The sequence below is a fragment of the Ziziphus jujuba genome, chromosome 11, assembly GCF_031755915.1.
Source record: "Ziziphus jujuba cultivar Dongzao chromosome 11, ASM3175591v1".
In the NCBI taxonomy this organism is placed as follows: Eukaryota; Viridiplantae; Streptophyta; class Magnoliopsida; order Rosales; family Rhamnaceae; genus Ziziphus; species Ziziphus jujuba.
The window spans coordinates 8,815,245-8,839,282 of record NC_083389.1 but is presented as its reverse complement, the minus strand read 5'-3'; the positions used below and the strand labels follow the sequence as shown (position 1 = coordinate 8,839,282).

The window sequence follows — 24,038 nt, the reverse complement described above, 5'->3', positions numbered from 1 at the left end:
AGCTAGGGAATAACAAGATCTTACATAACAATTAACAAAAAAAAAAAATGTAAAAAACTTTGTGAAGAACATTAGAAATGAACCACAGAAAATAAACAAATGGCCAAATTGTAATATTAATCTAATAAAGGTGGCGTCACATAAAGAAAAAGAAAGAAGAATTACAGAAATTGTATGTAGTGATTAAAGCTTTAACCACATGTGTGCTCTACCTAAATATACATTCCTGTAAAGGAGCTACAGATTTGGTAAATCCCAAGACGGGATTTATTTGATTTACCTTCAAACTAGAAATAAGCAGATGCATCCCCCCATCTACCACCTGCTTTTTACCTCTTAAAATTTTCAAACGGCAAATAATAACAGTACAGACTTGGATAATACAGATACAAATTAATGAAGCTTAAACCACAGGGCAAGATTAGTTGAGTAGGGTAAGAGGCGAGCGTGGGATGAGTGAGGGCTTTAACTCTTTCCCATCAAAAGAATCATACGAATGATTTTCCCTAAACTCTTCAACAAGAGCCTCCATTGGCATGGCTCGAAGAGACTCAATCGTCTTCTTGCACGGAATGTCCTGCTCAGATCTTGTTGGTGTGGTGCCGCTAGGATCATAATCCTACACATGATTGTGGAAAAAAAAAAAGGTCACTATTGGAATACACGACAGCACATCTACCCTGTCACTATGAATGTATGAAGGGAATCATAGGGAACAAAAAAATATTTTATCCCAAGTACTTGGTTCTCATGGCATTTTTTTTCTTTTTCTATTTTGATGGATAAGAATTTCATTAATCAAAAGTTACAAACAACAATCTGATAAAACACTCCTTTCATAACAAAAAGCTTTACATAAACTAGAAAAGAGATTAAGATAAGAGATACAACCATTACCAAGATTATCCTTCAAACCCCATTGACATAGTTCATGAGCTACTAGATTATTTTGTATTTATTTTGTTATGGCATATAATATTATTTAAGGGTAAAATACACAAGACTTACTAATAACTAATAACGACTTAAAAATTACCCCCAAAAATAGACATACAAAATAACCCCTCCAAACTATTGAAAGTTACATATAAAAACTATAGGGATTAAAATCTTCATATTACCCCTACCAGTTAATATCTTTTATATTTTTTTGAACGTAAATTTTCAATATTAGATAAATAAAAACTTTAAATAAAAAATTAAAAAATTACCATGTGAAAAATACAAAAATAACCTTTGGACCCATTATTTAAATTTATATTATTTATTTTCATTTTCATTTTGTATTTTTTTAAAAAAAAAATATGTGGGTATAAAATATTGTAGCAAAAAAAATCTGTAAAATTTATTTATATTCCTATTCATACTAGTATAATTTTATATTACTTCGAGTTAATCAGAATATCATATAATTTATCAATTTAATGTAAAATATTTATGTTGTATAGCTTAATGCATATTACAAATAGAATAAGGGTATTTTTGTCTTAAAAATATGTAATCATTTATTAATTACAAAATCGACATAGGGTGTTATCTGTTATTTATAAAGTTTAAGGAGACTAGTTTTGTGTTTTTCACCCTATTATTAATAATATATATTTCCAAAAAATTTGGATAGGATGGGTTGAGCCCCTCCTTAGCCCTAAGGAAGATTCTTCCTTGTGTTTTCGCTATTTCAATAAAAAGAAGATAGATTTGATGCCCTCGTTTATGCAAGAAACGAAATGGAAGAAATGCATAGGGGTCGGTCAAATAAGAATAACATGCAGCTGGTTTCTTTTCTCTATCTAGCTATCATTCTTTCTTTTTCATTTACCATGTAACTAACATATGCCATAGCAACTTACCATGTATTGATTCCGGAATGTTTCCTGTGCCTTTTTCTCAATTGACGCAGCTTGGCCAGAGTGATCCTCCCTGAATGTCTCAATCGTGTTTGAATGATCTCTTACAGTGTCTAAGATTGCAGAAATAGATCCTCGCTCCTCTGCATACATGCCTGTAACAAGTTCCAAAACCAAATATCACATCTCCAGTATAAAGGTATGTGGAGAATAACTAAGAATTCATAAGGATATGGAAGTCCAATTTCTTACAATGTTTTTACTTTAACACAGAGAAAAAAATACCAGGTGGTCATGCATAATTTACCTTCAGCTGTTAGTCATGCATAATTTACCTTCAGCTATTACTGTATCAATATATATAAATCGACCATAAAATTTTATACTAACAAGCGACCTAGTAACTTTATGACTTGTGAGTATAAATGATCCTTATGTTATAAAATAATAGCTGACAGGCCTTGTTCAATTGAATCCATTCAATATTCCAAGTAATAAAACATAAGTTGCTCGTGGAATTAATCATTAACTTACCATTAACGTGCTGAAGGAAATCCTCGGCATTCTTTGCTACATCTTCCTCAGCAGCAACCCTTGCAGAAGTGATCTCAACATCATGTTGTTCATTGCAATCAGAAGCATTCCTGCACCGGAGAATATCAAAATGATTTTGCCTGGTTGAATATGAAATGATAGGCTTCCAATACGCTATTCCAAGAACAACACAAGAGTCCTATTTTTGACTCACAAATATTCTTCCTCTAACAAAACAAGCAATAACCAAGGTACATCATCCACAATACAGAGGAACAAGTGCAAAAGAAACATCGGGAATTAATACAGAAATCCTATACCACATATACAACAGAAAGGACTCAACAAAATTGGGCACTACCTGATATGTTCGGCAAGAGTCAATACGCTTTTGCTCTCAATCTCATTTACAGTTTCCTGTGTCCTCTTCAAGTGCTTAAAAGCTGAATCAGCTGTACTTACACTGAAACAAATGGAGAAGGGAAGATCAAAGAATATTTAATTTGTTATGGAGTAAGACACAGCACACCCAAAAAAATAAAGGACTTACCATTGTTGTAGAAGAACTTCCATGCGACAATGCTTTGCAGCAGAGTAATCTTCACCATCTTTCGCATCCTTTTCTGCTTGTGCTGAAAATGATTGCCATTTTCGTTTTGCATCTGAAGTAATACCCCCCACTGAAGAAATATGACTATCAAAGAACGCTTTATCTGCAATTGCACTGTCCCTTAGACCATCAAGCTTGGCATACACCTGTCAGCAAAAGACATCAGTAAAACTAGAGTAATAAAAGAAAGGAGTTTTATATAAAAGACAAAAAAATAAATAAATAAAGATTTTATCAATTTATACCATCTCTTTTTGTTCACAACTGTGATTGGATATTAAATTAGTAATACTAGCAATAAGATTCTCCGCATGCGACTTTGACTGCTCCTGAAGAACATAAACTACACTTATCAGATACTTTGAAAATATAATCTTCCAGTAAAAACTGTATGCATCTTACCTCATAGGCCTTCTGAAATTCATCAATGCTTTTCATTTTAAAATCATTAACTGTTGTCACATGATCTTCAAGTATTTTTGATTCTTGCAAAAGCTTATGCAAAAATCCTTGAGAGTACTCAGATATGCTCTTTGTTTGTTCAATACTGGCATGAAATCTCTGTTTATTGAAAATCAGGGGAAAAACCAAGAACATCGTCAGAGTAATGCAAGATAGGAGATAATACACTGTAATTTGTACACAAAACACTGCAACGACAGCCAAACTAAACCACATTTCTTTCTTAGCTACATAAAATCACTGCAAAACATTAAAATTAATTAATTAATTAAAAAAAAAACTAAGGAAATAATAAAAAATAGGAGGAAAATGCTTCTTAGACCAATACTTCGATAATAAAACTTCAAATTACTGTCAATGAAAACCTCAAAATTCTGAAAATTAGAAAGAATGACAAAATCCTATTGAAAAGAAAAATGTTAAGTGATAGAGCACAACCTGTCGCAACTCCCTTGCAAAGACTACCATTTCACCCTGCTGAGTTGACAGACAACTTTGAAGATCATCAAATATTGAGGATGCTTTACTGGAATTTGACTCTAGAAACTGGTTCACAAACAATCAAAATAAACACATCAAAATTAAGAAACATCAAATATCAAAATATCAAAAAATCCAAAGTAAAGACTAGTAGAAATGAAAGGATAAAAATACAAGAGACAAAGAAACTCAAACCATTGCTACCTACTTCTTCAATAGAATGAGCATTTGCAGCAGCCAAGGATGAAATTTCCTCTAAAGAAGCATTTGAGCTTGCCTTGTGCAAGCGAACAACATTTTGCACTGCCTCAATATGTGATAGATACAAAGCCCTTGAAGATTGAACTTTTTTCTTCAAGTCCATAACAGCCTAAATGCAGGAATTTCCAATTCATGCACAAGTTAAGAAAGATTAAAAATATCACCAACACAGTACAAAATCGAACGGTGGAAAGTATTCATAATTTTACCCTATCTTGTGTGTCTATAAAAGAATGACAGAATTTCTCAACACACTGAATGTGTTCACTTTGACGAGACATCGATTTTGAAACAATATTCCGAAGAGAACTGATTTGTTCTGAAAGCTCTAATTGATAATTGTCCACCACAGATCTATTCTCAGTATTCAACTTTTCCTCTCTACCTGTATCATATCACATCCAAAAACAAACAACTCAGTAAATTTATAACTAAATCACAACATAAAATCTAATTACTTTTTGACTACTAACCAATTTTTGAAAATAGTGAAGCATTATCATGTAGTGCTTTCTCCAAGTCAGATCGTAAAACGCAGGCTTGATGAGCTAAAGCATTTTCTGTTTCACAAATTTAACAACATTTATACAAACAATCTCAATGCACAGAAAATAAAAAGATTCATGGAGAAGAATATTCGAAATACCTGCTTTTTTTTGCTCAGAAATAATAAAATCTCGTTCCTTTAAAGCATATCGGCATTTTCTTAATTCTTCCTCACAATTGGAGAGTAGTTTACTGGTTTGGTTCAAGTTTCTCTGCACAATTTCTCCCCTAATCATTTAGATTTTATACGTGCCTCATATCATAAACAAAAACACATTGAAATCAGCTTACTTCAGTGGCATCCAGTTTGTTGCTCAAATCAGTACATTGCTGAACCTGAGTATTATATTTATCTTGCAACTCCTCAATTTGCTGTGTAACATATCATGAAAGTAAAGGTTAATAACAAAAAAGTAGAAAGTAGATTATTACGATGTTTTGAATCAAATGTCAGATTATAAAACCTTTTGATTGGTTTCCAGCACAAGCCCCATCTGCTCAATCTGATCAGCCATGGCCTACGCATAACGAAAACGAAAGTCAATATTCAAAAAAGCAAACTAACAAAAATATCTATATTATACAAATATGTAACCACAGAAATTGAACTCTCCAAAATTAGCAACTTTAGCTCAATAATCATGGTCATGAAATCTTAAGAATACCAATTAGACTATAAAGCTGTGGCAACAGAGTGAAAACATTAGGGAAGGAAAAAGGGAGAAAACGAAATACCTTCCTTTCACTCTCCTCCTGATAGTATCTCTCCTTCGGAATGTATACACCAACTTTCTCACGTGCAGCAAAAACCTCTGAACAAAAAACGACAGCATTGAAAAACAATCTGCTATCACAGGTTACAACCAATTACCTAACACCCCAAAATGTGAGAACCTCACCTGCCTTGAGGCGTTCAATTTCACCATAAAGATCCTTGATAAGAGTTGATTTCATCATTTTCTGGTTCACCTGCAAGTAACCAAAACAAAGAATAAACATACAGAAACAATGATAAACCACTGAGCAAAATGACAAAAGACTTAAGGATTTCATCTGCAGTCGTAGATCATATTCAAAAAATAGCAGTCAATAAGAGGGAAAAAGGAATAGTGGCTATCAAGCCAATGCATGCAAACTCTACTCCACAAAAACGGCTATAATTCAAAACACAAAATAACTATTACATAAACATATCCAAAGTTCTTAAGAGAAGTTCCGCAGATTTTTAGTAAAGCAATTAAAGTACATACAAAAGTATACACTTTCGGCGTATACAGATGGTTAGCCATAACAGGGGCGTATACAGATGGTTAGCCATAATAGGGTTATTCTCTTTTCAGTATATACAGGGGCAATAAGGTAGTCAAAACGACAAAAGCTTAGATGCTCAAAATAAGAAGGAAAAAACAAACCTCAGGCTTGTTCTTTATATTTTTTGCCCTATGTGCATAATCAAGTGTGCTTAGGGTTTCCTCCAGACAGTGGACAGCAGGTGAAACTGTAGCTATGATGCATGTCTTGGTTCTTCCACCAAGCGAGTCTCGAAGTAACCGTGTGAGCTTGCTATCCCTGAATTTCAATATAAATTTGTCAGATCGTAATTTGAGTATAAAGGAGATGGGAGACTAAGCTGAGAAACTCAAAGTGCAATGCCAAACCTGTAGGGGATATGCCCAAGATGTTCAACCAAAGCATTGATTACTCGCCCCAAGGTCAATAAGCTTTTATTAATTTCCCCAGCTTCTCTTGCACGACCCTATTGAAAATACGATAAACGCTTTCGTATGTATAGAGTTTACAGAGTACTTCCTAATCTAATAATATAAACTTCAGCAATTTAACAGAAATGCCTTTACCTCTCGAGCTCCAGATCGAGATATATTTTCTGACCCAGCCAAATCTACAAGATTCAACTTTCCACATTTGATTAGCTCTTCACCTTCTGGTGTTGCCTCTTTAATGTGGATTGTAATGGAAAAGAGAGAATGTGATCGACTGGGATTGAAAACACAATATCAGTTAGCCAAGGAAACTTCACATTTTACATTTAGTATGTAATAGATCATCACCTTGATTGTTTGTTTAACAAAGTTTCAGCAGTGCGACGTTTTGCAGACCCTCTTTCAAGCAGGGTAAAAATCTCACTAGCACTAGTAACAATTTCCTCCTCCAAACCTCTAACAAGGACTCCTCCTTTCCCATCCTCCATCAAAGGCAACTGCTTCTTTTGCTTCTCCTCCAAAGCAACTCTAGAAATTTCCTCTGGGGCAAGTAGATCTGTAATTTCCTCATTGTAAAGTTCTAAAAATGTAACTTTCACACTATACTCCGCATTCTGGCTCTCAAGGGTATCAAAAATCTGCTGGACAGCCCTGGGGATAACTCCAGCCCCAGGAGGCAATTCTCCATTGGGCCCACTCTGTTTCAATTTCCCATGACATAAACAAACTATCACCCCATGATTTACAGATGATTAAATAGAATCGACTGATGAGCTTAATGAAGATATACACAAGTACTATACCTTTGACCTTTTGCATTCACCCTCCATGGTATACGTCTTGCCCGTACCAGTTTGACCATAGGCAAAAATAGTACAGTTGAAGCCTTCCAAAACTTCATTCACTATTGGAATCACTGCTTGCTCATAAAGATCTTTTTGCTGAGAAGATGGGCCAAAAACCTGAAAGTACAGTTAACAAAATTTTAGCGTATTCAACCCTTAAGACTCAACTGGAATAAGCGAACACCAGACAAGACTATTTATAACTCTGTTTTTTCTTTTTCTTTTTCTTCTTTTTTTAATTTTTCCCTTTCAAAGGTTTCTCATGCATTCCATTTCACTGAAGACAGAGAAGTGAGTGTCAACAGTGATTAAGAATTTATTGCTAGAGAATGAAGTTACTAGCAGGAAACTAAAACCAGAATACCACCATCATTATGAATATGAAAATTGCAACTAGATTCCCACCACTTAACTTTACCAGACTACACATGTAACCCAATTTTGGAAGACATCAAATTTTAATCATCAAAGGCGGAATACAAAGCCATTTCGCTGACCAGTCTCCGAAAATTCCACTAGTTAAGAAACCACAAAGAAAAACACAGGATGAAATTTTTTTTCTGGATTCGAAACCAATATTAAAAGAAAAAAATATTTATCATTTCTCAACAAAAAGATATATGAAATTAATGACAAAAGAAACTAACAATCTTTTAAAACGATTAATTAGATCAAGCAAACTAGTTTAAAAATATATATATAAATAAATAAATAAATTATCCGAAAGACCTTATCAAAAGTGAAAACCCTATCTATGTGCTTCCCAGCAATGTTCTGCGACACGGCCACTTCTCTGTGGTATTCATTGCAAGTAACAACCTGCGGGGCATTGTTCCGCAACTCTTCATCGCTAAATGGCCTGAGAAAATGAAAATAAAAAATAAAAACTAAAATTAACAAAAAAAAGAAAAAAAAAAAAGCTTCGGGCAATGATTTATAACACGTTCATTCCAAAAAAAAAAGGCATAACCGACACATCGGAAAAGGTACTACCTGCAACGAAGAAGAACCTGAACATTGACTCCCTTCTCTTTCTCGTGGCGACCGGACATTTTGAATTTACGGCGAGACAGCGATCGAATTCAACAAAACTGTTAGCGCTGGTTTCAGATCCGCTACTAGCAGCACTGTCTCTTTGTCTCTCTCTCTCTCTCTCTCCTTTTGTCTCTCAGATGCGAAATCTTTCGCTCTGTTTTCTCACCTCTGAATTGTGAAAGAGAGCGGGATGGAAAAGATATTTGAATTTTGAGAGCTGCTCTCTCCAAATATATCTAACGGCTGAACTTTGACCAACGTAGATTGAACGGTCTCGATGGTGTTGAAATCATGTTACAGTGATTTTACCATACTGCCCTTGTTTTGAAAGGAGCATGCCCGTTGATCCTGAACCTGGCTCTTGTGTTCATAAGGGCCCAGATCTATTGGACTGGACAAAAGAAATTGGCCCCTCTCTACAATGCAGAGTTTTTCAAACCCAAATCTAAACGTTATGAGTGATAGTCAAGGAAAACGGGACAAGAAAATAGACCATGGTTAGGCTGGACTTTCTCACCATGGATCTGTTTGTTCCAAGAAAATTTAGCTCTGGAAAATAACAATAAAAAATAAAAAGCAAGGGTGAAAAAGAAAAACAAAAGGAAATTTTATTAGCACATACAATTTTTGAAAAGAGTTTTGAAATAAAGAAGATTATGAAACAAGGAGAAATACTAATTAAAAAAAATTAATTGACTCTATAAACTTCATTTTGTCAAATTTTTTAATAATGCATTGGGTTTTTTTTATTTTTTTCTATTTAATTGTGTGTAATTTGTTTATTTTTAAATATTTGTTAGTGTTGCACTAAAAATAAAAAATATTTTTCGGTGGTATTTAATGAATATTAAAATTTATTAGGCATCTAAAACAAAAATAAATTTAAGTAAAAAATAACAAAAACAAAAAGCCATCACAATTTTTTTAGATAAAAAAAAATCATAATTTCTTGTTTTAAATTTGTAATTTATTAAAATACCAAATAAACTCTAATTAATAATTTTTTTTATCATTTACAATAATTTCTCTTATCTGATAATGTTAACTAAAACTATATAGTAAACATTTAAACTAAACAAATTAAATACAATTAATTATTCAAAAACAAAAAACCAACAAAACTCTGAAAAATAGTTGTTAGTGTTAGTAGTTAATGGATATCAGAATATCCTAGACTTCTCAAATTAAAACAAAAATAAACAAAGTAATCACAATTTCAAATAATTTTCAATTTAATATTTATACGTTTCCAATAAATTTGTAATTAATTCAAATACCTAATAAATTTTAATTAGCAACTAACATTAATAAACATTTAAAAATAATTAAAGCAAATGATATACAATCATCAAACCGCTCTAAAGAATTTTTCCAAAATGAGTGGATTATTCACATCAAGTTCATATTATGTTAATATTTCTTTTGTTTCAGATGAAAAACGGATAGAGACCGAAGATTTATTACCAAATTATATGTAATGAAAAAATATCATATACATATATATATATATATATATTAAAAAAAAAAAAAAAAAAAAGAGCAAAACATCAACGCATTATCAAACAACACGTAATAACTAAATTTGAAAATACATAATAGTTTTATTTTATTTTGTTACAAAATTGAGCAAAACTTACAATTAATGTGGCCATTTGATTTACACGTGCACGAACATACTGCATTATTGAAGTTCAAAGCGGTGGTCATTTAGTGTTTGGCAGAACGGAGCGTACACGGCTTTATCACTTCATATGGTTGCTTCGGAAGCTGTTTTCCTCATCTTCTATAAAAATACGTCTCCTCTGCTTCTCATTTGAAAGATACCTTTCAAGCATCCATTAATATGGTCACCCATCGGCATGGCATGGCTTCAGATTATAGCTGTTCTTACATATAGAATTTTTCACACTCTAATTGTTGGCTTTCTATCGGGATGGCTCCGATCATTTTTCGAGGACATTTGAAGTGGTCCATCTAAAAAAGTTTTACCAAATTTTTTATCAAAAATTTAATAAATTTTTTATAATTATATGTAATTCAATAGTACATGTAAAATAATATGAATATTTTTAATGGAATTTTTATAAAATTATTAAGCAAAATAATATATAAATCATACATTTAGATTAATTCATCAAAACAATTTAAAAAGTATGATAAACTAATGCAAAATATAGAAAATGGTCAATATAATATATATATATATAAAAGGATTAATGAATGAAATAATATTTATTATTATGATAATCAAAGGAAAAAAAACAATAAAACAATTCTCTCTAAACTCAACTTTCACTTTTTTGACAATTCTTATGTTTTGAAAATTTTTCTTTTCATAAAACTTATGAAATTTTTCCAAAAAATATGGCAAATTTTATATTTCATATATACGTATCTGTAAATATGATACAAGTAATAATCTCTTATATTTAAATAAATAATTTATATTTTTAAAAAATAACTCATAGACAAAAGTAACAGTTTCATAATCATAACTCTAGAATCTATGTGTCATATGCTTAATACTAGATCTGTCATACAATTATTAGCATTCTAAGGCATCATAGAGCCAATGGAGGAGGAAAAATTGGTTATACAATACTCAATGTTCCACATGCATTGCAGAGCTGGGACCTCTCAATCAGCTTTTACACTGCGTAATAATAACAAAAGATTAAACTATATATAATTATAATTTTATTTATAAATTAATCTATATCTATATCTGTAACATTGATATTGCTTGATACATAGCATCACCAATTCATATTGTACATATATCGCATAATAAAATGTCATTTATTTATTTTATATCTATATCAAAAAATTTAATGTAACTATTTGACATATTACAAGCAAATCATATATATATATAAAAAAATAAACAAAATAATCAAATTATAAATATTTCTTTAATGTCAAAAATATTACAATGTAAAGTTATACAGCAATAATCAATATAATTACCAAAATTTATCAAATAACAAAATCCATAATTTCACCATGAACATGTTAAAATTTAGAAACAATTAAAAATTTACCAAAAATCATATGAAATAATAACTTTAATATATATGCACATATATAATCATATAAGTAAAATTTATATAACATTTCCTAAAATTTCGAAAAATCATGAACCATCAATTTAAAATGCCCAAAAATATTTAGGAAAATAAATCCATTCACATGTACTGTTAATATCCATTCCCACTCTTTCGTAAGGTCGTCTCCTTTCTCAGTATGGGTGCATATAGTATAATAAAAATTAAAACATTCTTTAAACTCTAAAAATCAAAACCAAGATATTGGTATGTACCAAATATTTTAAAATACTTCATGCAGATTTAAAATTATATAAACTGAATATTGAAATGTCTAATTATACAGCGAACCATTATGATTTGATACCCAAACTTGGAGATTTTCCCTCGAAAACTAACTTTATGAAATTGAACATTCTCATATGTCCTATTGACATCTAATTACACTAATTTAAGTTTAATTTTATCTAATTTGTCCAATTGTGTCAGAATATAGTTAAATTTTATATGGTATTAATTAATTAACTTAAAAAAAACTATCAAATAATATCCAAAATTTGCAAACACCTTGATAAAAAAAAAATTTATCACATGATATCCAAAATTTACAAACACCTTGGCCTATCAATAATCAATAATTTTCTTGTCCAAAACTTAGTCACACTTAAAAGCCCAATTTAATCAATTTTTGTCGAACGACCAAAAATTTCAAATTTTAAATGTTTTCTTGAAATGGATTGTTACACTTTCAAATTACTTAAAGAACAAAAATAAATAAATAAATAAACATTTTGAATACATCTTATATATGTTTCATTATTTTTTTCTAATTACAAAGCTGATGAGAATTGAGAAATCCAATTTAATTATTTTATTTTCAATCCATTATTGTTTAGTAGAGAAAAATATAAATCAAATGAAAGTTCACCTTCTATAAGTTTAAGCTTTTGGGATCAGTGATAATTAAATATGGTATCAAAGCCAAAGATCCAAAATGTCCTGAGTTGAAAACTCAACAACTTCATCTAAAATAAATATATAAGTAAATTAATTAAAAACACATGTAAAAACCCATAACGAAATCCAAAAAAGATGAACTTACATTTGAAAGGGAGCGTTAAAAAAAATGTAAATCAAATAAAATCAAATGAAAGCTCTTTTTCTATCAAAAAGAGGTGGATCTATATTTGAAGCGGAGTGTTAAAGAAAAATATAAATCAAATAAAAAGGTAATTAAACACTATTATTTTATATATGAATCTGTATAAATACATTAATTGTGGTAACAAAGTTTTTAAGAATGGGTGTAGATCCATCATGCATTTATAATTTCATCAATATATATCCATGAACATATATATATATATATATATATATATTTTTTTATTACAAATGTAGGATGGGGATGTTTACCCAAATTAAGGTTCCAAATTTATATCTAGAAGCATACTCTAGTAGATTTACAGTCAAACATATGAATACATCCATTGACATATTTTGTTGTCTAAAAACTAGTTTTGCGGACCACTTGGTTTTGGGTCACCTAAACAAAGGGAATCATTTAATATATCAGCATTCATCACAAAAGGCTATTATTGAGCTATTACTGCTAATTAAATCACCAAGCATCGAAGTTAATATTATTATTTTTCCTAAAAGACTTATCAACATATATAGGATTATCTTTCAAGGAAAAGGATGTCAACCGAGTTGGAATAAGGCTGTTACTCGAGACACAGCGTAATGGATTGACGTCTACAAAACCGCTGAGTCTATTAACTCTCTCTCTCTCTCTCTCTCTTTCAACTCACGTATGAATTAATTATTAATTCATTGAAAACATACTAGAGAATAAAAAAAATAAATAAATAAACAAGCGGTACATACATACAATAAATAAAGAAACTTTCATTTATGACAATAATATTATTTTAATGTGTATTTATCTTGTACCATGTATGCATGTGCGTATGTAAGGAACTACAAATCTCAACATTTTTTTTCCTACAAATCTCAACATTTTTTTTCCGGCTTAACTACAAATGTTACTCACTGCTCCTTTAATACTGTCGGTCGCCCATTTTCATTGGACCACTCTCATCTTGGGTACATACTTTGAATGCATTTTGCATTTTTGTTGTTTTTAGGGGTATGTTGGCAATAGTTTTGCAATCTCCTTCTGTCAATGTTACATTAATGTATCATTATCAAAAACATTCAATTCCACTGATACGTTGTTGAACCATAGATAAAGACATTGATGTTACATAAAAACTTAAACAAACAAATACGAGAAAAATACAGATAAAAAAAGTAAAAAAGGAAAAAACAAGAAAATGAGGAAGTGAGTCGGACCATGGAAGGTGCATCAGTTAATAAATTAGCAAGAAAAAATTATTATAGTGAGAGAGGGTGAGTCGGTGACCGTCTGACAGGGATGGAAGTCAACATACCTTTAAGACACTTTTGGCATAATTTCTGAAACGTTGTTTTTCATTTTTAAAGCTCCAAAACAACTTTAGTTTTTACTTTTTTTTTTTTTTGAGAGCCAAGCTAGCTTAGACCTCCATATCTTAAAACCAAGACTCTAAAATGTAAGTGGCATCCAAGACACATTCATTTTTTAGTTTTTGTTTGGTACTTAATATTTAAAACAATCAAATTAGACACCCTTAAACTAATGCGTTATCAAACGCCATGGTAGTTTCTTATAAAGCTCTTTTAAAAATGCAGAAATCAAAACTTATCCCAAACCGAGCCTAAGCCCTTCTTCTTCTTTTTTCTTTTCAGTATAGCTACTATATATAGTAACTATAAAATATAAATGGACCATGATAAAAACTCAGTGCAATGAACAGCAAAGTTAAAAGCCATTTAATCAAATCTAGAGGCAAGTGTACCTACCAACCGAGGGGCAGATAAAAGTTAATGTACAATAATTAATTCAAAACTAAAAAACCCTAGCTATTCACAACTAGTTTTACTAGTTTGAGTATACAAAATAGCCATATGGTCGACCATTCACTCGTCTATAAATAAAGCTACTTGTTCATGTATGTCTGCTCAAAAACTCAACTTTCCATATCAAAAATGGTTGAACCAAAGGGTCGACCAGTTGGTGCCACAGAGTACAGTTGGTGTCGTGCTGTGCCCGGTGGCACTGGCATAGCTGTGCTAGCACTTCATACCTCCAAAGCCCCAGATGTTACCTTCCTCCAAAAAGCCCTACATAAGCTCCAAAACTCTCACCCAATCCTCAAGTCCAGGCTTATTTCCAATACTTCCACAAACACCTTTTCCTTCCTCACTTCACCAACTCCTTTTGTTCAAGTCAGATCATTCAATCCCTCATCAACTTTTCATATTTTAGACAACTTGGCTAATAAGCCTAGCAACCAGGAAGTGTCACATTTCCATTTGATCCTTGAACATGAATTGAATTTAAATAGTTGGCATTATACTAGAAATATTAATGGTAGTAGTCCGCCACATAATTGCACTGATATGTTTTTTGCTAGCATCTATGCTTTATCCAACAGCAAGTGGGTAGTGGTGCTGCGGCTTCATGTGTCGGCATGTGACCGCACCACCGCGGTGTCGTTGCTGAGAGAGTTGTTGGTTTTGATCGGTGAAGGTGAAAGCAGAGGGATTCAGACGGAAATGGAGAAGAAAGGAGAGGTCAATTTGGGGATTGAGAAGCTCATCCCTTCTGGGAAGGCTAAGAAGCCTTTGTGGGCACATGGAGTTGACATGCTTAGTTACTCTGTGAATTCATTGAGGCTAACAAATTTGAAATTCGAAGATACTAGATCGTCTAGATCTTCTGAGGTGGTAAGGTTGCAGCTGAACCAAAATGATACTGAGAAGATTCTTATTGTAAGTCTAATAACCAATTAAAATAAACATTCAGTTTATTTTAATTTCATAGATACATGAAATTTAGTATATATAGTTTATATATTAAAATGTCATATACATTTATATATGCATGAAAATTGGCAGGGGTGCAAATTGAGGGGGATTAAACTGTGTGGAGCATTGGTGGCTGCTGGATTAATGGCTGCACATAAATCTAAAAACCGAGTGGGTCACCAAATGAAGAAGTATGGAGTAGTGACCCTCACTGATTGTCGCTCACTTCTTGATCCACCTCTTTCCACTCATCATTATGGTAAGTGTAAAAGCTCCGTGTGGTACTCTCCCATTTCCCATAAAGCAATTTTTTTTTTGTTTTTTCTTTTTGTAATGTTTCGATTTCGTCATTATATGCTTCTGATTTGATCCCTTAACCAAAATAATTAAAAAAAAAAGAAAAAAAAATATATATATATATATAAATATAGAGAGAGAGCAAACATTTAGTTGCACATGCCATATGTAAAAAAAAAAATTATACCGTTATGATGATGCATATATAGAATAATGAGCGATCACAACTATTTATTCTATGAGCAGAATGCCCACAAATATTTATTCTATGAGTAATGCAGTAGTTATCAAATTTTTTTATCAAAATTTTAATAATTAATTGTATGATATTTTTTTAATAATACTAAATTAATATTACCGTGTATATCTGAATAAATAAACTATTTAAAAATTATAAATATTAAAATTTTGATAAAAACTTTGGGCCCTCTAAATTTATTCTTATTCCATATATTAAATACGAACTCTGAGAGTCTAATTTTATATCCTGACCTGCCGAGAGATTCACTGGGTGCGGCTAGTACACCGTACTCGAACACGGTGGTCCAACCACTTTGCAAGTAAAAAATAAAACAGATGCTTCCCATACCATACTTACTCAATGACCTAAAATGACATTTAAAATTATAGGATTTTACCACTCTGCCATCCTCAACACCCACTCCATTAAAGGAGGAGAGGAGCTGTGGGACCTGGCCAAGAAGACCTACGGGGCTTTCGCGAACTCCAAGAACTCGACCAAACACTTCTCGGACATGGCCGACCTGAACTTCCTGATGTGCAAGGCCGTAGACAACCCGGCTTTGACCTCGTCGTCTTCCCTGAGAACCTCTTTCATGTCGGTGTTCGAGGACACGGTGATCGACGATTCCGACGAGACGGGGCGTGGTCAGGTGGGGCTGGAGGACTACATGGGTTGCGCATCCGTGCACGGCGTCGGACCTTCCATCGCAATCTTTGACACCATAAGGGATGGTCGGCTCGACTGCGTATGCGTTTATCCCACGCCGTTGCACTCCAGGGAGCAGATGTTTGAGTTGGTTCATAACATGAAGACGATTCTCTTGGTTGCTAGCCAGTAATTAACTTTGGTGGCCCGTTTATTTTTTATTGCATTGTTATTTTCGTCGTCGTCGTTGTCGTTGTTGTTGGTTTTTTTTTTTTTTTTTTTTTTTTTTTTTTTTTTTTGTAAATTATAGTGACTTTATAACTAAAAGTATAATTTCTTAAATTTAATAACTAAACGATTCCTGTCCCAAAAAAAAAAAAAATGATATGGTCCGCATTTTTGTGTTTGCTGTAACGTCAAATGAGATCTGTCACTATACGAACCCGAAGGCCATGTTATGCGCATTGAATGGGGCTGTGAAATTTGAACCATGTACGAAAATGGTCCAAACTTATGGCTTAGCCTCTTCGACCTTTCTATTGCAAATCGTGGGGCCGAGGTTTTGTCTTTATTTCATAGGTATGTATGATGGATATGTATGGTTCAGTTGTGGGATGCCTACATATTTCAGAAAATAAACGTGTATACTCATCTCATACATGTACTAAAATTAAGTGTGTGAGAATTCAATTTGATACACATCAATAATAAATTTCGGAAACTTTTTATGGCTTGCTTTTCCATGATAAGACATATAACAAATTAAATACAATCAACCGAATGTAGTCAATCTAATCAATTGAATATGATACTGTTAAATTTTTACGTGAAAACAAATAAATTTGAAATCATTTATTTAATTATTATATAATTCACCGTCTAATTTATTAATTTGTTAAGAATATGTGCAAATTTCAAAGCTATATTTGATTTAGGTTTCAAATTATAATTTTTTTTTAATCTACAAATATATTTGCTTGTTTTAGATTTTTATTAGATTAAATTAAAAATAACAAATCAATAAATGTTTTAGATAATAATTTATATATTTTTAATATTATAAAATATATATAATTACAAAAATATTTTTTTCTTATGGGTCTAATAAGTTTGTTGTGTTAAGATTTATGAATTTATTCATTTTTATTGGATGGTACAAATACAGATCCAATATGATATTATTAATCTGAAATTAACGTTCGGATATGTATTATGTTATCTTGTCATATAAAATTTTACCAAATCTATATTGAATTTGAAGACCCGTTGGTATATGTATTATGTTATCTTGTCATATAAAATTTTACCAGATGTAGATTGAATTTGAAGACTTTTAAAGTGGAAAAAAAAAAAAAAACAAAGGCTGGAAGATAAATTTTATTTTCTAATTCTAAGTAGATAGGAATATTTATTAGTGATTACAAGTTTTCTCTTTTTTTTTTTTAATAATTAACGGCATTGCTGACTTGCCATATACTCAAACCTGAATAGAGGAAGGTAAGAAAATATGGCACTTATCAATTCTTTTGCGACCTCGACCGCTTCATTTTATGGCTTATATATATATTATCATGGAAATTTAAATTTAATAATGATAAAATTTATAAACTTTATCAATCAACTTAATTTGAATCAATCATATGAAATTAACTCAATTGTAAATCATTCATATTTATATTTGAAAAATCAAGATTCAAGATTAAAATACATAAAATTTTAAAAAACCACAAGTTTAGAAAATATAAATAAAATAAAGACCACTTTATTATTTGCCACAAAAGAGAACCACGTTTATTTTTTTCTCTCAAAAATAAGAAATCCACTCGATCAAAGTACATCTAAAATTTTATGATCAAGTCTTCTTGTAACTTGTAAGCTTCAGTAAAAAATCACATATGGAATATATATATATATATATATATATATATTTTTTTTTATCTCAAATAAAGTATAATCTATTTGAGTAATTTTGAGGGTTCATAATAGATTGGCCCGCATATCCGGCCCCCATGATATGCAAGTGGGCTGCAAGAAACTCTAGGCCCTGAACACTTTTATAATGCTTTTGTAAATATTTTGGATGAGGAGAGGAGGTCCTTTTCCTTCTATGTGCTGCCAAGCTTTTTCTCTTCTCTGGATAGCTTGACTTTTTTGGTTAATATAAGCTTTATCTCCCATAAAACCTGAAAAAAGAAAAATGAAAAATGAAAAATCTATTTGAGTAATTTTATAAAAGATATTTAAAAAGGAAAAAATCCATATTACTTGACAACGACATGCGTCACGAGTCATGACCTTGTATTATTATTATTATTGATATCATTTTATCTTGCTTTGAAGCTTGCTTTCTTCGCTCCCTTAGGTGCTTTTCTCTATCTTTTTCCCCACAATTTCCACAAAATGTCTGAAGCAAGTCTCAACCCCCAAACGGACGAGCCCAAGGCTCGACCCCTCGGAGGAACCGAATACAGCTGGAGCAGGGCCGTACCCGGCGGCACGGGCATCACGGTCTTATCCATCCTCCTCACAAAACCACTGGATATCTTACATCTCCAAAATGCCCTCCGCAACTTCCAAATTTCACACCCAATCCTCAACTCTAAGCTACATTTCAATCCCACCACAAACTCCTTCTCTTTCCTAACCCAACCAACGCCCAACCTCCAAATCCAATCGTTCGATCTCCCATCAACGGATCAGATTCTTCGAGACCTGCTCAACCCAAACAGCGACTCCGTTACCCCATTCCATCTGATCCTCGAGCACGAGCTCAACCAGAACAGCTGGCAGAATCCCGACCATCCATCATACGCTGACACCGACGTGTTCTTCGCGAGCCTTTACGCTGTAAGCGACACTCAATGGGCTCTGATTCTCCGGTTGCACACGTCAGTGTGCGACCGTACGGCGGCGGTTGCTTTACTGAGGGGACTGTTGGTAAAATTGGCTGGGAGGAGGGAGGAGGGAGGGACAGATTGGGGATTGAAAGGGACTGAAAAGGTTAGTTTGGGAATTGAAAATCTCATTCCGCATGGCAAGGCCAGCAAGCCGCTTTGGGCGCGTGGTGTGGACATGCTGGGGTACTCGTTGAATTCGTTTAGGCTGGCGAATTTGGAGTTCCTAGACCCTAATTCGCCAAGGCATTCTCAGGTGGTGAGGCTGCTGATGAACGAGGAAGACACTCAAAAGCTCCTTGATGTATGTGATTCCTAATTTTATTTTAATTTTTTTCTCATTGCCATTTTTTTTTCTCACTAGATTTTTTTTTAAAAAAAAAAAAACAAGTTCTTTCAATTTAATATTGTTTTTTTTTTTCTAATTTTTAATTATTGCAATTTTTTTTAAACAGCAAAATTCGAATTTAACCGTTTTTCCGGTTTAGACTTAATTTGGGAATTAAAGGGATTGTGCTGCTAGCTATTCGCTGCATGCATGTGTCTACTACACGTACGACAAATATCCTATCAATTGATAAATGCTAGCATTTTCTTATGCACCCTCTGCTGATGCAATCCACTTAATAACTATATTTGTTGTTGTCGTTTTTTTTTTTTTTTTTTTTTAATTTTTTGATAAAAGAATATTAGAATTATATGAACTCACTAGGCATCCTTAGATGATTTCTATAATGTTAATTTTGAAAATCCATGCCAGTGACTTTTACGATTTGCTTTCTCATATGAATAATTTTAAATTTAAATACATCATTCTCAATATTTAAAAAAAAAAAATTCAGAGCGAAGGGAAAAAATAATAATTTCCCTTGTTGGTCGAAGACAAAAGACTTATTAGTTTAGTACGATTAAACGAGAAAAACAAAGAAAATAGGACTGTTCCTCTTGGCCCAGAATGGCGACAACAATGTCCCATTACGAAAGATGGGTGGGTCATGGGTGGGTAAGTGTCTATCATTGGGAATTGAATAGCTGTAGCGTTGATGTCTAAGATGTGTGGTCCATTATTAGCCCATTTCTTATGCTGTCTCACGTTATTTTCTTTCGTTTGAAATAAAAATTTAATGAACTCGCCCCATCCGATCTCGTCCTCCTGTGATCCTATCCGATAAAAATTGGAGAGTATGATATATGATAATGTTCGAAATAATGAATTTTATATAAATTTTGTAATAAAATATTCTTAGAACCCGCCATTTTCATACGTTTTAGTGTACTCTCGAACCTATCCAAAAATATATATATATATATATATAGAATACTGTTGAAAAAAATTTAATGATCTTGACCAATGCCTCCATCTAATTCAATTCTATTTTCACGATAACTAATAATGTTTAAAAATTAAAATGTTTAAATATGTATAATCTTTTTTTGTTTTTTTTTTTAATGTAAAACATTCACATTTATATTTATACTTTCACATTTATATTTATGCTTTGCTCTTATCTGAGTTTCAAATCACTGAAATAATTGTAAATTTAAAATTAAAACAATTTTATACAAGTAAGGGAAAAAAATATATACCAGTGAGCTTTCAAATGTTTGATGTTTCTGCCTAAGGCGTTGAGTTTGATTACTCAGAAGCGAAAACTATTTGCAGGGTTGCAAATTAAGGGAAATTAAACTGTCTTCAGCATTGGCAGCTGCAGGACTGATTGCTGTGTATTGCTCTAAAAAGCTTGATGATCACCACTGGGAGAAATATGCTGTTGTGACACTCACCGACTGCCGTTCCATTCTTGACCCGCCGCTCAGTGGCCAACATCTTGGTAAGCTCTAACAGGACTTTTACCCTGGAAACAGAATTTCATGAGCAAATTTGTAACCTTTTATTGGTTTTTTGAATTGATATGAATTTTTAGGATTTTATCACTCCGCAATCCTTAATACTCATGATGTAAATGGAAGAGAAACGCTGTGGGAGCTGGCAAAAAGATGCTACATGTCGTTTGCAAATGCTAAGAACTCCAACAAGCATTTCACAGACATGGCTGATGTGAACTTCCTTATGTGCAAGGCAATCGAAAACCCTGGTTTAACCAGATCATCATCTTTAAGAACTGCCCTTATCTCGGTGTTTGAAGATCCGGTCATGGACAAGTCCAGTGAAATGTATCAACAGCTTGGGTTGGAGGACTATGTGGGTTGCTCTTCTGTTCATGGTGTTGGACCCTCCATAGCCATGTTCGACACGATACGTGATGGACAATTGGATTGTGCTTGTGTTTACCCCTCTCCCCTGCATTCAAGGGAACAAATGCAAGAGCTAATTGATCATATGAAGAAAATTCTTATAGATGCTTGTAACCAAGTTGAGAATGGTGGAAATGAAATCTAGATAAAGTTCACTGGTAGCTCATATCAAACGCTATCAACAAAACAGTACTCTGTGTGGGTTCAATTAGTAATAAATCATCCATTAAATAGCAAGATCATTTTAAGCAGAATTTTATTGTTACTTTTATGGTCTTATTTCATAATCTTTACCTTGTAGTTTGTAATTTTCTTCACAATTTATTATTTTTAATATATTCATTTGGCACTTAAATTCAAAATCAACATGTGAGAAGACAAAGGACCTTTCTACAAAAATTTACAATTTTATCAATAAATGATGGAAAAAACAAAAAAAAAAAAAAGCATTCGACAAAGTTGTAAATTTAAGTAAACAAAGACAATTTATCTTTTTTTGGGATTTGAACTTTGACTTTAGTAATGCCTGAATTATGTTTAGTAGGGTTGGTCTAAAAACACCAAACACGTGAAAGTTGGCGTTATAAAATCTGTATGGTCAACCGTGTTATATCATCAGATATCAAGCCTTCGAACGCTTGGTCCTCGGGCTTAATATGGAACTATACGTGCTAAATCAACAGGCCACTAAATTAGCAATGATTAAGTTTTTCCAAAAGGCATGCCAAAGGGGCCAATCACAGACAAGCTTAATTTACATTCAAAGGTCAAAATCGATGCTGTTGGCCTATTCTGTATCACCAGAATTAGTAGTGGCCTCGAAGCCTCAACCATAGTTTCCTCATTCCCATATTGAAAATCTTCAATCTGCATTTTCAGCCAATTCTATTTCTTGGTTTTCAAAACAGAGACAGAGGAGGAAGTAATAGTAGCATAGCTATAAGCACCGTGAGATTCATTGAGCCGCATAATCTCTAGACGTTTTTTTTCTGATTCTCATTGTTGTGGAGATAAGAATTATGTCATTCTTGAACTAATTCCCAAGAAAGGAAACCATCCCTATTTCATTCCACTTGTTCACTTATTACAGTTGCTGGCCTCTGTTTCACGTTTGGCTTCAACACCCTTCTTCTCTTAATCTCATAAATTATGGAAATGTTGGTCAAATTGCAGATTTTACCTCAATTTCCTTTTTTTTTTTTTTTTAATCTTTTTAAGGTTCAATCTCAATTTAATGGACTCGGAAGATTGGAATTTAGACATCCCAAAAAGGATCAAAACTACAAGCTCCATTCTTTTGGAAGAGCTATATTCATACATCTCTTTGATACATGTTTCTAATGCATTCATGGAATTACAAATCCACAGCATGTACTGATATTCCCTTATCATTTTCCCTACCTAATCTCAACGAAAAAAAAAAAAAAAAAAAAACAACCTTCTGTTCATTTTTTTCCCTTTGTTTTCTATTAATTACTAAACAAACTCCTCCACTAGTTTCCCAAAATCAAACTTCCCATTACTGCATTCAACAGCATTCACAACCTCTTGGAAAGTAGAGACACTGCATGGAACAACTAGACCATTTCTCTGCTCGAACCCAAACTCATTGTATGCCTTCTCCAACAACATCTTGAAGAGTGGATGAGCGAGGAAGCTCGTAGGAACCACAAAACGCTGCCGTTCCTCTCCTACATAAACTGCCAGAAACCCAGTTGGTGTTGTGGCAGATGAAGGGGAATCTTGCTCGAATTCCCTCAGCAGGCATTCATTGTAAGATGGCTGACGATCGTTTCCACCCAAATCCTTCACTTTCTTTGCCAATTTTTTGAAAGAAACCATCTTCTTTCCTAGCATTTTCTTTCACAGCCTTTTTTTAAAGGTTTCAGAGAGGAAGAGAATGAGATATTATTGAAGGTGGAAGAGAAAGAGAGAGGAAGAGGAAGAGGAAGAAGAAGAAGAGCCAGAGCCTAGAGAAGAAGTGGATTCATGATTTTTGGGTTAATGGGGAGTGGTGGGTGGAAGAGGAATTTATTTTGTAATGTGGGAGTGGTGGGAATGTCTCAGAAAGAGTCATCTTTGACTTTTTATAAAATTTTGGGAATCTATGACTAATATAAATGATTTTGATTTTTGTTTTATGGAATTGTTTTCACTCTTCATTTATTCTGACTTCCTAATAGTTCATAGCAAAATTATCCTAACATTAGACTTTTTAACAAGGGGAAAAATAAATAAAAAATCAATTATAGATGTCCCTTCATTATTTCTGTGTGACATGACTTTTTATCTTTACCTTACCACATTGGTTGGTGATAAAATGCCTGGTGACCGAATAATGAGGTCAAACAAGTGAATTTTTGTACAGCTATAAATATTGGTAAAACACCAAGGATTTTTTTTTT

At 32.6% G+C, this 24,038-nt stretch overlaps 4 protein-coding genes across 4 annotated transcripts; 2 read left to right on the top strand and 2 right to left on the bottom strand.

Moving 5' to 3' along the window:
• Positions 1–92: 92 nt before the first annotated feature.
• LOC107432078 (kinesin-like protein KIN-5C) lies at positions 93–8,523 on the bottom strand. The gene is made up of 23 exons (XM_016043138.4): positions 8,300–8,523; positions 8,036–8,165; positions 7,265–7,423; positions 6,810–7,159; positions 6,597–6,735; positions 6,399–6,496; positions 6,153–6,309; positions 5,640–5,709; positions 5,476–5,552; positions 5,205–5,258; positions 5,032–5,112; positions 4,841–4,952; positions 4,668–4,754; positions 4,404–4,579; positions 4,142–4,303; positions 3,892–3,999; positions 3,394–3,552; positions 3,237–3,320; positions 2,932–3,137; positions 2,743–2,844; positions 2,382–2,491; positions 1,851–2,002; positions 93–619 (listed from the first exon to the last, which is right to left on the bottom strand). Exons 1-23 carry the CDS (start codon positions 8,356–8,358, stop codon positions 422–424), a joined length of 3,030 nt encoding a protein of 1,009 aa, XP_015898624.3. The 5' UTR covers positions 8,359–8,523; the 3' UTR covers positions 93–421.
• A 5,718-nt stretch (positions 8,524–14,241) lies between these two features.
• LOC107432080 (uncharacterized) lies at positions 14,242–17,224 on the top strand. The gene is made up of 3 exons (XM_016043140.4): positions 14,242–15,261; positions 15,388–15,556; positions 16,225–17,224. The coding sequence occupies exons 1-3, from the start codon at positions 14,437–14,439 to the stop codon at positions 16,674–16,676; spliced, it is 1,446 nt and encodes a 481-aa protein (XP_015898626.1). The 5' UTR covers positions 14,242–14,436; the 3' UTR covers positions 16,677–17,224.
• A 1,588-nt stretch (positions 17,225–18,812) lies between these two features.
• On the top strand, positions 18,813–21,999 carry LOC107432075 (uncharacterized). Its single transcript, XM_016043134.4, has 3 exons — positions 18,813–19,681; positions 21,041–21,209; positions 21,303–21,999. Exons 1-3 carry the CDS (start codon positions 18,884–18,886, stop codon positions 21,776–21,778), a joined length of 1,443 nt encoding a protein of 480 aa, XP_015898620.3. The 5' UTR covers positions 18,813–18,883; the 3' UTR covers positions 21,779–21,999.
• An 882-nt stretch (positions 22,000–22,881) lies between these two features.
• Positions 22,882–23,727, bottom strand: LOC107432098 (auxin-induced protein X15). Its single transcript, XM_016043167.4, has one exon. It carries the CDS (start codon positions 23,488–23,490, stop codon positions 23,110–23,112), a length of 381 nt encoding a protein of 126 aa, XP_015898653.1. The 5' UTR covers positions 23,491–23,727; the 3' UTR covers positions 22,882–23,109.
• Between the last annotated feature and the right edge of the window lie 311 nt (positions 23,728–24,038).